At 39.1% G+C, this 16,676-nt stretch overlaps 1 protein-coding gene across 1 annotated transcript in view; it reads left to right on the forward strand.

Moving 5' to 3' along the window:
* The window catches only part of LOC105908834 (polyunsaturated fatty acid lipoxygenase ALOX15B-like), a 28,391-nt gene that overhangs the window by 11,377 nt on the left and 338 nt on the right, over positions 1 to 16,676 (forward strand). Inside the window, exons 2-12 of the mRNA XM_031561962.1 lie at positions 10,578 to 10,659; positions 10,760 to 10,882; positions 11,636 to 11,745; positions 11,861 to 12,030; positions 12,927 to 13,070; positions 13,504 to 13,707; positions 13,953 to 14,039; positions 14,481 to 14,650; positions 14,879 to 15,000; positions 15,305 to 15,405; positions 16,272 to 16,442. Of these exons, the coding sequence (XP_031417822.1) occupies positions 10,578 to 10,659; positions 10,760 to 10,882; positions 11,636 to 11,745; positions 11,861 to 12,030; positions 12,927 to 13,070; positions 13,504 to 13,707; positions 13,953 to 14,039; positions 14,481 to 14,650; positions 14,879 to 15,000; positions 15,305 to 15,405; positions 16,272 to 16,442 (1,484 nt within the window). The remainder of the gene's footprint in view (positions 1 to 10,577; positions 10,660 to 10,759; positions 10,883 to 11,635; positions 11,746 to 11,860; positions 12,031 to 12,926; positions 13,071 to 13,503; positions 13,708 to 13,952; positions 14,040 to 14,480; positions 14,651 to 14,878; positions 15,001 to 15,304; positions 15,406 to 16,271; positions 16,443 to 16,676) is intronic.

Consider the following 16,676-nt stretch of genomic DNA (forward strand, 5'->3'; position numbering starts at 1 on the left):
GCCAAGACACGTTGAACGAGCGCCCAGTGAGGTAGAATTCAAACCAGGAGTGCGCATTGCCAGAAATGCCCATACTTGACAGTATGGACAGAAGGATGCGGTGGTTGACTGTATCAAACGCAGCTGATAAGTCAAGCAGGACGAGAGCCGAGGATTGAGCTGCTGCTCTAGCTGTTTTTAAGGCCTCCGTTACAGACAACATACATCTGCAATCTTACATCCCTCTTACAATAATTGGTTTGATACAGTTGGTGACAGATTGAAGATAGGTTTGTCATCAAGACAATTTTACATAGGCATTGCATAACTTTGTCTGTGTGTGTGTGTTTGTGTGTGTGTGTGTGTGTGTGTGTGTATGTGTGTATGTATGCATGTATACATAATCTTACATACATCTGCGATCTTACATCCCTCTTACAATAGTTTGTTTCTTACAGTGTGTGCTTCTTCCCTTTAAACTTTATGGCGCTTTCTGACGCTTTATGGCCGGTGTCCTACTTCTAGATGGTGTGGGAGAATAACACTGATTGTGTCACTGCTATTGCCACCGCGTTCTGGATCATCTGTAATTGTTTCACCACGCAAGCCGGCAGGCCCGTTAGTAGGGCGTTGCGGTAGTCAAGGCGGGAACTCACCAAGGTTTGCACCAGCAGCTGGGTGGCATACTGGGTTAGGTACGGCCTGATTTTGCGGATGTTGTATAGCGCAAAGCGGCACGACCTGGAGACAGAGGCGATGTGGGCCGTGAAGGTCAGTTGGTCATCAATAATGACCCCCAGGTTTCTTGCTGTTTTGGATGGAACAAGAGATAAAGAGTCAATATTGATATTGATGTTATGGTGGATGGCCTGTTTGGCTGGGAAGACCATCAGCTCCGTTTTGGCCAGGTTCAGCTGAAGGTGGTGATTTTTCATCCATGTGGATAAATCAGCAAGACAGTCCGAGATCCGCGCCGAGACCATTGTGTCCTCAGGAGGGAGTGTCCTTGACAGTATGGACAGAAGGATGCGGTGGTTGACTGTATCAAACGCAGCTGATAAGTCAAGCAGGACGAGAGCCGAGGATTGAGCTGCTGCTCTAGCTGTTTTTAAGGCCTCCGTTACAGACAACATACATCTGCAATCTTACATCCCTCTTACAATAATTGGTTTGATACAGTTGGTGACAGATTGAAGATAGGTTTGTCATCAAGGCACTTTTACATAGGCATTGCATAACTTTATCTCTGTGTGTGTGTTTGTGTGTGTGGGTGTGTGTGTGTGTGTGTGTGTATGTATGCATGTATACATAATCTTACATACATCTGCGATATTACATCCCTCTTACAATACTTGCTTCTTCCCTTTGAACTTGATGGCCCTTTATGGCGCTTTATGGCCGGTGTCCTACTTCTAGATGGTGTGGGAGAGAAACACTGATTGTGTCACTGCTATTGCTTTCACCCCATGTAAACTAATGCCAGAAAAAACAACAGTAGTGGCGTGATCATTTATTTCATAAGCATGAAAAAGCTTTAGACTTATTTTCTTTGAAGGCCACCCCAGCCAACAGGGAATACATTTAGTTCCCATGAAACACCCTTCATATCAGATGCCACAGCATAACAACACAAATGCTTTCATCAGATATAAACAGATCAGTAAGCACAGGCTAAAGGCTTTGATTAGGTTGGTCGGTCCCCCTTCTAAAAACAATGCAGGGCGTGTAAAGGCATGTCATATTTTCCCCATCTAGAAAGATTTGACTTTGTCATGCCTTGACACTTTCATACTTTTGAAAAAGGTTGATCCCAAAGTCCTACCTATGCTCTTATTCAGCAAAAACTGCACAAGTAATCTGAGAGCAGTGAGAATGTCATTTTTCCCATTTTAGTTTGAAATAACAGTAAACATACACTTTGATACATCCGACTTAAAGGTCATGAATGATAATCAGTTTGTTCATTCAAGTGTGGTTTGTATGGTAAGACTGGAAACTTTTTATTTCTGACGGCAACAGGACACATATAGGGCATTAAGACATTCGGTTGTTTGTAAGGACTAAAAGTCAAATACGGCAATGAAAAAAAAAACATAAAAAAACAGAGCACCACCACAAGCAGGTAACACTTGTAACATTTGAATTCACCTACAAGTGATAATTAAGTGATTGTCTGCCTTCCCATTGTAAAACAGCAAGAGATGACACATATGATGTTCTTTGTTGATTCAGTCATGCTTATATTTTCTACATGCTTATATTATCTTTTGAGTTAAACTAAAGAGATAAAGAGTAAGATTCCATTTTGCTTGCATAGCCACCTCCTCAGCTCCCCCTTTTCTCTGGTATTTTGTCTGTCGTGGCGTTTTGATTGATTTGATTGTGCAACTTTCCACAGAATCTCACAGTGAGTTTGTCCTCAAGGCACTTTTACATTGGCATTGCATAACTCTCTCTCTCTGTGTGTGTGTGTGTGTGTGTGTGTGTGTGTGTGTGTGTGTGTGTGTTAGTATGTATACATAATCTTACATACATCTGCGATCTTACATCCCTCTTTCAATAATTAGTTTCAAAGTTGGTGACTGATTGAAGATAGGTTTGTCATTAAGGCACTTTTACATAGGCATTGCATAACTTTATCTGTGTGTGTGTGTGTGTGTGTGTGTGTGAGACAGACCTGAAGGTGTGGCTTGTGCACACTAAACCCGCCTATCTTAGAATCGTAAACTAATACCTCCCATCCCTTCCCCAGTGTACTATAAGAATGCCTTCGAATGTAAGAAAAGTTCACTCTCAAGATTTATTTTGAAGACCACAGACAGCGCTCTCTTTGTTACGCGTCTTACAACAGTAGCTGTGCAACTTCTCTTACAGTTACAGGTGAGTTTCAGATGTGTGTGTGTGTGTGTGTTTGTATGCATGTATACATAATCTTACATACATCTGCAATCTTACATCCCTCTTACAATACTTTGTTTCATACATTGTATGCTTTTTCCCTTTGAAATTGATGGCACTTTATGGCACTTTATGGCCAGTGTCCTACTTCTAGATGGTGTGGGAGAATAACACTGATTTTGTCACGGCTTATTGCTCTCACCCCATGCAAACTAATGCCAGGAAAAAACACAGGTGGTGGCGTGATCATTTATTTCATAAGCATGAAAAAGCTTTAAATGTATTCTCTGTGAAGGCCACCACAGCCATCAGGGAATACATTTAGTTATCATGAAACACCCCTGTGAAAACAATGCAGTGCATGTAGACATTTCATATTTTCCCCATCTAAAAGGATTTTACTTCGTCATGCCTTGACACTTTCATACTTTCGAAAAAAATGTACCCCAAAGTGCTACCTATGCTATTATTCAGCACAAACTGCACGAGTAATCTGAGAGTAGTGAGAATGTCATTATTCCCATTTTAGTTTTAATCAACAGTAAACATACACTTTGATACATCAGGCCTAAAGGTCTTGAATGATAATCAGTGTGTTCATTCAAGTGTGGTTTGTATGGTAAGAATGGAAACTTTTTCAGATAATCAGACTGGGAAAAGTACAGTTTTTCATTTAATTCATCTCAACAAATAAATGGCCATTACAAAAGAAACATTACACACAACAAAGTATGAATTTAAAATACATATTTACATTTAAAACAATCAATGCATAACAATGATAATAATAATGTAACAATGCCAAATACCAAACCTATTATTAAATGTAATCAAGTATGCCTCAAACAAAGTAACTAATTAGATAGAGGATAGATAGAGACATACACTGTTGAGAGAACTGGTACTGCATTGTCACATCTGCAGGGCACAGTGGCACAGTCAGGGTTCCCACGGTACCTGGAAAACATGGAAAACATGGAATTAATTTTTTCATTTTCCAGGTTTGGAAAAGTCATGGAAACTGAGCAGAAGTGAACACTTACATGGAAATTGAAACAGTTGTCCTGGAAATTTGTATTGGATGATGTGTAAAATAGTAATAAAATGAAAGTATTGAGCACAGAATTAAGATGAGTTTATAAAAACCCTTTACATGTGAACCTCTTTTACTGTAGATAGAAATGGATGATCCCATGTTGTAGAGCAGGGGTTTTCAACCAGGGGTCCGTGGCCCCCTGGTGGTCCGCGACGTTATTGCATGGGGTCCGCGACATGAGCCTATGTTGATCAGTTCACCATTGACTTTTTTTATATATAAAATACCTGGGCCCGTCGACATATTTATGTCTGAAAAGCCAAGTCGCATTGCCCAAAATACTGATGTAGACCCATATTCAGCGAAGAAATTAAACTGACAAGTATTATAGGCAGAATATGTGTGCGGGGGGAGGGGACGTGGCGGCGGTTACAAACATGAAAAGGAAGGGTAGGGGACTGTAAAATGTTTTTTTATGAATCACTAGCACATCAGTGGGCCGCAGATTACTTTCTGGTCAGAATGGTGGTCCCATGGACAAAACCAGTTGAAAACCCCTGTTGTAGAGCATGATCTTGGCATCCTATCTGGTATATTGGATGTTGGAATTTGATGCAGGCAACCTGGTGGTTTAAAAGTATAGTTTCGGATTGGTGGACTTCGGGAATAATAACCGAGAAACGTTACTCGCGATCTCAATAGAAGGGTCAAATACATGCATTTCCCAGCCAACACGGGAGCCTTGACATTTACAGTGAAACTTCTTATGCAAGTTTATCCTCAAATGTAAGTAGCTGTGTTTTAACTGTGTGGTAAACCTGGGTTTATCAACGTTAGTTAGTAAGCAATGCAATCTTGCTAACTAGCTAGCTGCAACTTGCTAGCTAGCAGCTTACACTAGAATTGTTGAGGTAATTTTTACCTTGCTTTTAAAATACTAGAACTATGTTTGATCCCCATATGTTTTTCACTCATTGACTTTTCCTAAAACCGTGTTATTCACCACATTTAGGGGAGTTTGTTTTGAATTTGGATTCATTAATGATGGTTAGCAAGCACATGCAGTGCAATCCTTGCTAGCCAACATTCAGCTTGCTAACTAAGTAGCTAGTGTTGGCTAGCTTGCATTGCTAGCTAACTACTAATACATTTTCACATTAGGCTGTGACATTACTTCTATACTAGTTGACATGACCAGTGTAGTCTTGATCAATTTTGTAACATTCATTCTTATATCTACTTTTAGCTATTTTGTGATTTTTTTTTTTTTCATGCATTGATATTGTCAATAAGACATAATCTCTATAAGCATTTACAATGTAGACTTGACTGGCACATCTTTTAACTCAAGTAAGTAGTCAGGTGTCCTAGGGGGGTTGTGTGTGTGAGGGGAGGGGGGCGCGGATGGGGGCGGAAAGCTTCAGGGGCCTATAGATCATCACTTAATATGGTACCTGGAAAATCAGGAGGTAGCATGGAATTTTTTTTCAAGGCAAGCGTGGGAACCCTGACAGTGCCAAATTACATTTCATGAGAACTGGGTGGATTGGCTGGTGTTCTTATGACATTTTCTTTTGAGACACAGAGATAGAGAGTAAGATTCCATTTTGCATATCCACCTCCTCAGCTCCACCTGTTCTTTTGTCCTTTGTCTTTTGTTTCTCGTGGCCAGTGTTGTGCACGTTCACACCTCTCATGAACTAGTTCAAAGTTCAGTTCATACAAGTAAACATGAATCGTTCACGTTCATAGTTCACCATTTAAATTCTGAACTAGTTCATAGTTCAGTTTCATTTTTTTTTTTTATTATTGCTAATTTTTCAGGAGGACATAATTGGCACAGAAAGATGAGATTTTTACTGTCGGAAACTTTATCAGACAGTGTGTAAAAATCCCGCACATAAAAATAAGGTGGATCGGATGTAGGCCTACTCGCTGAGTCTGCGTCTCTGTTTTCGCTTTCACTTGCCATTTTTATATTGACACCGAGAGCTGTTGCCTTGGAATACGTTGCTTGTTTGGTATACATGTGTGTACGATGATTCATGGGTAATGTAGGGTGAAGTCGAGTTAGTTGGTTTAGGTATCGCAGAAATTATACGGGTAGGCTACTGTTATAGAGGGGGTTCGGGAAATGTGTAATCACTGAGGGTCATCCGATTAGAATGGAAAAGAATGGAGACTTGGATATTCAGTTTGATTCTTCACTCTTTGTATTGCATTAACAACAATGAATGGGATAAATTGTAGGTGGGTGTATGTTTGTATGTGTGTGTGTGTGTGTGTGTGTGAAAGTAAAGTACAAACAGAAAATATACATTAATACACAGCACTGTAGTAGCCTACCATTTAAATAATGAATTATACAGGGAACTAAAGGTAATAATTTAACCTCTTCAGCAATGACATGCTACTGGCTTAATCTCAGATCAACAAGGGCATGTACACTAAACGAAAGACCGCTCAAAAGTTAGCATACGTAAACCCTGTAACACTCGTATTTGTACATTAGCAGCTTATGCTAAGCGAGTTCACGAACAGTGCATCATGCTAGATTAATTAAGTGACAGTGCTCGTAACAATTATGAGAAAGCTAAACTATAACAAACACATAATGACAAGGTAGGCTACAAAGTCAAACTCACGTGGACGAACACAACTTCAAGAAAGTGCAACGTTCAATTATGTGAAAATATGCCCGAAGTTAACTGCTACTCCATCTAAATATGCCGTGAAGCGATATCAAAACATTGCACCGTGAGAAGTGGAGTCACATGACCAACGCAATTACCAAATATGGTAATTTACCGAAACATGGTCTGTCTGGGCAATTTAACAAACAATTACTATGGCCAACGACATGGTACAAACATTCGATTTAGACAGCGTATTTCCTCAGTAGAAGGAAAACATTCCGTAATGTTTTAGCTAGACCTCAGATAATATGAACGTGTTCACCGTTCAAATTCATTATTTGTCATGAAGTTACGTTCAGTTCATCGTTCTCATAAAAATGAACGTGTTCAATGAACGCGTTCTTTTGAACGCGTTCATTCACAACACTGCTCGTGGCGTTGCCAAGAAATGTGATTGTGCAACTTACATCCATCCCTCTTACAATAATTTGTTTCATACAGTTGGTAACAGATTGAAGATATGTTTGTCATCAAGGCACTTTTACATAGGCATTGCATAACTTTCTCTTTGTTTGTGTGTGTGTATGTGTGTGAGACAGACCTGAAGGTGTGGCTTGTGCACACTAAACCCGCCTATCTTAGAATCGTAAACTAATACCTCCCATCCCTTCCCCAGTGTACTATAAGAATGCCTTCGAATGTAAGAAAAGTTCACTCTCAAGATTTATTTTGAAGACCACAGACAGCGCTCTCTTTGTTACGCGTCTTACAACAGTAGCTGTGCAACTTCTCTTACAGTTACAGGTGAGTTTCACACACACACATACACACACACACACACACACACACACACACACACACACACACACACACCACAACCTTGATTGCTATAGGCCTGCATTCCTATTGTATTATTGCACTTTATCACCTCTCCTTCTCTCTCTCTCTCTCTCTCTCTCCTTCACACACACACACACACACAGTGCATGTTGGGATAGTGTGAGTAGGAACGTTTGTGAGCGTGAGCCCTCTCTCTCTCTCACACACACACACACACACACACACACACACACACACACACAGTGTGAGCTGTGCCCCCTGAACAAGTGTTCTTTATTTTCTAACTTTTCTGTCTTTTATGTTCATCTGTTGTACTGTTGGTAGCAGTTGCAGTAACATTGCATGAACATATGAGTCAGTATACATGGTCTTACAGATGCGCTATTTGCTATTGCTAGACTTGATCGAGTGTATACTTTTAAGCACCACCTTAATATTTTCATGAATTGTTGTATTGTTCCAAAGAGTTTTTCAGACCATAGCCTAGTAATATGTTCTGTCTTCATCAACTCTATAAAATCCCAAAGTGCTTATTGGCATTTTAACACTGCCTTGTTAAACGATAGCCATTTTTAAAATATATGTAGTTTTTTTTTCCGTTTGCCTATTAAAGGTGAGAACACTTTTAAATCATTACGAAATTGGTGGGAGTATGGAAAGATACAAATTATGTCCAAAGTACACTTTTAATGTCACCAAAGATACAATCCAGGCCATGAATACATTATAAAATAATATTTTAAAATACCAGAATTTGGCACAATCCTCTAATAATCGAGAGCTCTTGGATAGTTTGTTTACAGAAAACGAAATTATCTCACCTGCTAGGACGGAAAACACAAAGGGCTTTGGTCAGATCACGCTTCCAGAGCGTGAATGAAATAGACACACCTGAGACTGGTGACATGCTGTCAGACCCAACTGAAATTTGTAATGTAATTTTAATGATCAGTGACCAGAATGACGTAGATACTCTGTTTAAAGTCTTTAAAGCTTTTAAAATAGTTTCTTCCATACGAATTAACTGGTCTAAAAGTGATACTGTTGGGAAATGGGAAGAGGGTGTGCCAAGTCTGCCAATGGGTTTAGCATGAAAAATATATGGTCTTAAATACTGATCAAATCTAGACTTGTTATAGATTGTCGCTTTTATAAAGCAACTGAAAATATCGAAATGTTTGAGAGTATTTGGTAATTAATAGGAGTTCTATGTTCAGTGGTAAATGATGATTTTTTTTTGTTTGCTTGTTTGTTGATTTTAACTTTGAAACCTTTAAAACCTTTGAAAACTCAAACTCTCTTTCTCTCTCTCTCTCTCACTCACTTTCTCTGGACTTCTAGATTTCATGTCGATTCTTAGGTGATTTATCATGTTAATATTTTCTTTTGGGAATCTCTGACCATTACTTTGCAGAATAGCCATGGTGACCTACTTAGTAACATTGCACACTGGAACGAGGCCCTTTTCTGATACCGGTAGCTCTATCTACATCCAACTGCGTGGTACTGAGGCTGAGAGTGAGAATAAGCCCGCAAATATCGCCTCGGTACTTTCGCAAGGATCGGTAAGTACACCCATTTAAAGCAACTTAAACTAGCGAGCTTATAACACAAATGATAAGCAAAAACCTCCCTAAAACCAAGAACAGCCAAATTGTGAATAATTTAAAGCAGCAGTAAGCAGTTTAAATATATGTAAAAAAACAATAGTGAGCTAATTACCTAAAAGACATGCAAATTCCTTACAAAGACCAATGACCACGTAGTTTGCACTTAAGTAATAGCTTTCTAGCTTACAAGTGCTTTTTGCTTTTCAATACATTTCCGTGATGTGTGCCGTCCTGGATCACGTTTCTGTCACGTTCAGTGAACAAACTACTTGTGGAATGATATGAAAGATGTCAATTAGAAGCACAAAGACCGTTGTCACTGACAGCAGTAATTCATTTTTCGCAGTGGTCAATATCAAGAAATATCAGACATCCAAACGTTGGGATGGCCAATTCAGATCGACTGAGCCGTATAATAATTCTGTAAAACAAATTACAGTAATCAATTCAGACAGACAGACTAGTTAAGTGGACACCTTGGTGTCAACAAAGACTGCTTTACAAGGATATCGTTTTCTGATTTGGCAACTGTCCAGGAATGACACCCGCAAAAACAATTATAAACTAATTTTACGGCTCAACATAAATCAGGTTACAACAAAAGCATAAGTTAGAATGCTAGCTAGCGATTCAGATTCAAAACACTTTTATAAATAATAGGCCTCACCTTTAATAGGAAATATTTTAAAGAGTGATAATAAACTTGGTATGGAGGATGATATGCAAACGATGTATTTACTCTAAATTATCTTTTCATCAGGAGCGAACATTTAAGGTAGAGTGCGAAGCGTCCCTAGGAGAGCTCATTTGTCACGCTCTCCTCCGAGGCGATATTGGGCGTTGACAACCAGTGGTTTTGCGACAAAATCTTGGTCAGGACGCCCGAAGATGACGAGATTTTGTTCCCATGCTACCGATGGCTTGGCTGTGAGGAGAATCTTGTTTTAAGAACTGCCAAAGGTAGGCACTCCCATTTCAGAAAGGCTAGAATCCACATGTACCCGTGTAGCCTACTTGAAAGTTCAGAGGTGATGTGTTTGAAATGTACTGCACACACACAACATGATTGTATAATACACACATTTTGATATTGTTTGTAACCAAACAATAGTGTGTCTTCTTGTGATGTACAATGTCAAAAGTGTACTTTGCTCAAATGAGGTATAACTCCTGCATAGGGTCAGGACTAGAGATTGCATTGCTATCATACTTACATATTTGTTGTGATGTTCATTGGGTGATGCCTTGCAGATGGCTATACAATATGAAGTTCTTATTCATGTGTTATATTTGATGATATATTTGATATATTTTATATTTAAGATGTCTTTGAAAAAAAAATATCTCAGAAGACTGTGATATATCCATTGGCTCAACACACCAGTGTTTCTAGTAAAATAATAGAAAAAAAAAGTCATTTTCCAATGACCAGGGAATAATGTGTACAAAGTATAGTTTTTTTCAAAAATGCTCACTTTGGACAAATGTGTTTAACAATTCCTGTGAAAATAAACAGTATTAAACTAAAAAGTATTCAGATTGTCAATTAATGTTACCCTTTATACATTTCCATTTCAGCTTCCCTTGTGTTCCAGGACACCAACCCAATAGCCCAAAGACACAGGATGAGGCAGCTAGAGGAACGTCAGGAGCTATTTGGGTTTGTGGACAGCGAGCCCAGAGTGAATGAGCAGAGAGTGTCTACATTAAATTAAGTTAAGTTATTTGCTTTAAAACACGGCTGAATATTCTATTAACAGGTGGAAAGTGTATGCCGAGGGCATGCCCCACATTAACCACTATGAATCTGCCCTTGATATGCCTGCTGAAGTCCGATTCTCTTACACGAAAACCATCGACTTTTACTACAATGCAGGAACGCAGTGAGTGCTTAAGGCATTTTTCAACCCTCCTGTGGAGTTCATCTTTTTGTGACATGCTGACTGTTCACCGTTTGCCTTTTTCTCACCTATGATTTACATTCAGACCCAAGCACCACAGAAGAGTTAAGTTGGTATAGGTGACATTATAGAGAGAATGCTGTCTAGTAGTAGTAGTAGTGGTGGAAGTAGTAGTAATAGTAGTAGTATTATTCAATTTTAAGTATGCTGTAGTCAAAAATAAACAGTAATATTTTCAAGGATTTGCCCTCTACACTCAGCTAAAAGCACCTACTGTATTATTCCCACTTTCATTTAGATAGTTCATAAGCGATGGGCCAACACCAAGCTTCACCATTTCAGCATTATTGTTTGTACAATGAAAAGTGTAATCGTCTTCTGTTTTTAGGTTAGCCTGAATTTGAAGTGTGCTTTTAGTCTAATTTTTACTTAGGTAATAGATTTCATTGGTGGAAATGCTAAATATTTATAACTAGATTTAATTTGAAGTATGCTTTAATTAAAAGTAAACTGTAGTGATTTTAACATGAACCGCGTATTTTTACTGTATTTTGCATAGAAGCGGCGAGCATTTGCAAAACAGCCTTGCATTATTGAAGACCGAACAAATACAATATCTAATATAATAGTAACTAACAAGATGTTCACAGTAAGTTGTGATTGGTCATAGGTTGTATATCAAGCTGAGTTCCACTCATAATGTTTGGACTGTATACCCATGTATTGTGTGTGTAGGTTAGCTGCTCTGGCGGTGGCAAGATTAGTTGACAGCAAAGAGACATGGGAAACCAACATGTGCAAGCAACTGGACATAATCATTGGTGCACACAGCAACAAAACCATTGGTAATCATCTTAAACTTAAATCATCTTAAATGACCTGCTCAGAATCACTCTACTGAAAAAAATGAAAGTGCTGTTTGTACCTGTAGCAGATGTTCTGACACAGCATGCTTTGTAGAATACGTTCAGGAGCACTGGGATGAGGACGAGTTCTTTGGCTATCAGTTTCTGAATGGCCTCAACCCCATGATGATCCAGCGCTGCTCAAAGCTGCCAGCTAACTTCCGAGTCACAGAGGAGATGGTCAAAGACTCCCTAGGAGGGAGCAGTTTGGAGGTGGAGATGAAGGTAGGCTCAAAGTTGGAGATAAAACTACATAGTGTATATACTGGATGGCTAGTGGGAAAGACACGTCATGATGATCCAGCTCTGCTCAAAGCTGCCAGAGGAGATGGTCAACGACCTTCTAGGAGGAAGCACCTTAATTAAGGAAGTGACGGTAGGCTATCAGTCACACAACAGTTTGGCAGTGGAGGAATCAATGCATTCACTTTTACATGTATTCAGTTAGCAGATGCTTCTATCCAAAGTGGCTTACAATACAGTAGAATCATGCATTATCAGATTGCATGTGTGTCCTTCCTGGCTATCAAGCCCATGACCTTGGGGTTGTAAGCACATGGTTCTATCAGTTGAACCATAGGAACACTATAATACCAATTTAATAGGTTAGTAGTTAGTTAGGGTCTAAAGAAAGTGAAAACTAAAAAAAATAAGCTTGAAAGGACCATTGGTGCTACTTACCTTTCCTCTCGTTACTAGTACCACACCCTATAGGTGTGCAGTGTATACTTAAAGCAGAAGTAAGGAGTTTGGGTCTGAAGCTAGCAAGCTAACAACCTAAAAAGGCATGCAGAAACCTTACAGACACAACCAGCAGCTCAGTTGGTACTGATAAAAGGTCCGGCCATATATGGTGTATGGCAAGTGGAAAAGACACATGTCTTTATATGTCCTTCACATGATCATACACCATAAAAATTAATTTGAAGATGATACTAAAAGTAGTTGCCTTTGCTGTATATTGTTGTTTAATTAATTAATTATTGAATAATTATTTTACATCAACCCAAAAAATCACATTCCTCTTGGGTAAATCTAGATTGTGTTTGCCTAATTCTAAACTATTTTCTGTATATTCTGTCTATTTATTGTTTGCCTACAACAACACGTAAACCATCCAGAGAAAGAAAATTTTCCTCTGTGACTACAAGATGTTGGATGGACTTGTGGCAAATGAAGTCCATGGCAGACAGCAGTATCTCACAGCTCCCCTGGTCCTGCTCTACTGCGACTCTTACGATATGATGCTGCCCATCGCCATTCAGGTAAACACATCCCTTCTATCGAAATGTTCTTCCACTGAACAAAATTGAGGAATAAATATGCACCGTAATACCAAATGGTCATAATGTTTTGAACTCCTTGGGGACTAAAATACATTTTAATTCAAGTCATGGCCATGCTAATTTACAAGTCTTAGTAAATTCCTTCTTTCCTTTCAGCATTATGCCATGACTATACACCCCCCCCCCCCCACTCCACTGACACTACACATTTCTTTTCAAAAACACCGCCCTCTACCCACACTTTGGGGATCTCTGCTCTGGGGGGTTCAGGCCTTGGGCTCTGTAAAGCGTTTTTAGACTACGTCTATTGATAATGGTGACATATAAAGTAGTACAACTGGATTGAATTGGGCAGATGTCCCCCTCACATACTGGTGTGCCAGTTTAATGTGTTTTTGTCTTTCCTCCACAGTTAGGGCAAAAGAATGGGGTTCACAACCCCATCTTCCTGCCCACTGACTCAAAGTATGATTGGCAGCTGGCTAAGATCTATGTGCGGGCTGCAGAGTTCAGCGTGCAGGAGGTTGATATTCACCTGCTGAGAACTCACTGGCTGGCTGAGGTGTTCACCATGGCAACATTGCGAAACCTCCCCTTCCCACACCCCCTTTACAAGGTATGGAATCTGACATGCATGAGATGGTTTTGACTTGAAATGGCTAACAGTGAAAACACCCAAGATCGATTTAAAAAGAGTAATTTACATTGGCCTTCACATGGGCTGATCTGGTGATTTTGGATATGCTGAGAATCCTGTCCGGCATGTAAATAAAAAGGTCTACATTTGTTTTAATGAGCCATTATGAACAATCATGATACCATGAGCTGACATGCTGTTCACTATTTTTTTCCCCTTTGTAGCTTCTCATTCCCCACACTCGTTACACATTCCAGATCAACATCTTGGCGAGAAATCGGCTGATTTCCGAGGATGGTGTCATCACCAAAGTATGCAAACCACAAAAAACAATACTAATTAAACAATATCAACATGGGGACAATATCCCTCTGGAGGGATATTTAGTTGTTTGCTCTTGTTGTCAATATGCCTTTAAAGCTCTGTGAGTTTTTGTCCTAGTCATAAAAAGAACACCCCCAGAAACCTTTAATATTCTACATATATGCCACTTGTGCATCAATGTTTTTAATTAGAGGAAATATACAAAAACATCAAGGCACTACCTAAAAAAGTCTAACAGGTCTCAGTCCCCAAAGGGTTTTAATAAGATGAATATTATATCACTATGTAAGTACACTTTCATACTTTATATTCAGGGATTTGTTAAATCAAACATTAACCATAGTAATTTCAACGCATATGTCCACTCATATGTGGTGTTACTGTGTTCTTTAACTCTATTAGTGATTCTTCATCATTTATAATCCTAGTATTCAGGCATTGGTGGTGCAGCCCTGTATGAGTTGCTGGTGCGTGCGACTGCATCCCTGACCTACAGCTCCCTCTGCCTGCCTGATAACATCTCTGAGAGAGGCCTGGACAAAGTACCACATTACTACTACAGAGATGACGGGATGAAAATGTGGAACGTTATCAACAAGTACGCTTACCATTGGAAAATTGGAGTAGTGTTGCCGATTGTACACACAAATCTCGCTTTATACCATGTTTGTTAAAATCAATCTATATTTGCAAAATTATATTTGCAAATATGATTTCACTGTTTCACATTTTCAATGTTCTTTCAGAATTACCTCACTATGTTAGAGCTGCAAAGTTTTTTTTTTTAACCACTACATTGTACACCAAGCTATGTCGTCGTTTGCAGGTATGTTGAAGGAGTCGTACAACATTACTACAAATCTGATGATGACGTGAAGAAGGACACAGAGCTGCAGAGCTGGATCAGTGAGATATTTACCAATGGCTTCAAGGGAAAGAAGAGCACAGGTGTGTACAGCAATACTGACCTTTAAGAATACAAAATAAATATAATACAAAATAAAAAAAGAACTAATTGTACAAGACATTTTAGTAAAAGCCACATAGGACTTCCATGAACTTCCAGTTTTATGAGGAATTAGAGTCAACACACACTAGTATTAATGCCTGCCAATTCTTAGTGTCGTCATGACTGTGGACACAGGGAGTGAAGTTCATTTTACTGTGTTTTGATGTTCCACAGATGTGAACTCAGTTTGACATTGTGTGACTCCTATGTTTATAATGTACATGTCTGTGTTCCTTTCCTCAGGAATACCTGAGACTTTTGAGGCAGTGAATGATCTCGTCAAGTTTGTCACCATGGTGATCTTCACTGTCACTGCCCAACATGCCGCTCTCAACAATGGACAGGTAATTTCTTTTAAAACGTCTTTGGATCAATTTGGTTCTAGAGTTGTACATATGTTCTATAAATAATTCAAGTCAGTTCTTTTCCATCTCTCAACTTTAGTTCAGGACATTAAATCATCAAGAAATAAACATAACAATCATACTGGAAAAACTGAATAACAAAGGAATTATACATATCACGCCATAAATTAAGTCCTTTTAAGCTTTTGTCCATTATGAGATGGAACACAGGAGAGCCCAAAAAGAAAAAGTAGGCCTTTAAACAATATCCAGCCCTGGTTAAACAGCAAACAAAAGGATTGGTTTCACCCAAAAAAACTCTTCTCTTGCAAAAAAAGAATCCAAGAATCAACCTACCGTATAATCCACAATCTCCAAACAGGCAAGTGAGGTCTATACTCCACAAACTGGCACACAGCAATGGTTTCTCCACCTGCCAGGAAGGTGTCCCGCACATGCACTTCCTGTCTGTTTCCTCAGGCGTGCTTTTTATCAGAAACTTAAAATTCCCTTTTTCCTGTCAGAATGTCACCATTGACCAGTAACTATAAGTAAAAAGTAGATTACCCTTAGGACTTTATCTAGCCTCCCTCACTACTACCTCAACAGTTTAACATTAACTTTTTTACTTAACTGGGGTATAGGTGTGAGGGTGTGATCTACGTCCTACTTAATCTGTGGCAGTGCCACAACCTCCCTTTGTGTCTTACTACTCTCTTAATCCACTGTTAGGATCCATGTTAAGTCAGGATAATGAGGTTCTGTAGTTATTCTTTGACATTTTGACATTGGCAGGTCATTTAACAATAATTTAGGATGCAGTTATTTTATCTCGTGACTAATATTCTTTTATAAAATGTCCCCAGTTTGAGTTTGGCGCCTTTATGCCTAACTTCCCCACTGCCTTAAGAAAGCCCCCTCCCGAGCAAAAAGGCCAGACCAATGAGGAAACCATCCGGGAGACCCTACCTGATAAGGGCACGACTGTGAATGGAATGGCTGTCCTTAGACTGCTTAGCACAAAGTCAACAGACCATGTGAGTTTGGACAATATCAAGGCACATGTTTTAAGACGGCAATACAGTTGTTTTATTTTAAGTAAAAAATATGAATGTTGTGAAGAATCTGAATGCCTTTGTTCTATTAAATCGCTCTTGATGACAATGGCTTACTAATGGCACTATTTACTAATGGCATTTTTCTGGTGTGCATAACCTTACTGTTATATTACAAGAAAATCAGTCTGTTCATTATGTTTAAAGCATATCTGG

This window comes from Clupea harengus, chromosome 24 (genome assembly GCF_900700415.2).
Source record: "Clupea harengus chromosome 24, Ch_v2.0.2, whole genome shotgun sequence".
Lineage (NCBI taxonomy): Eukaryota > Metazoa > Chordata > Actinopteri > Clupeiformes > Clupeidae > Clupea > Clupea harengus.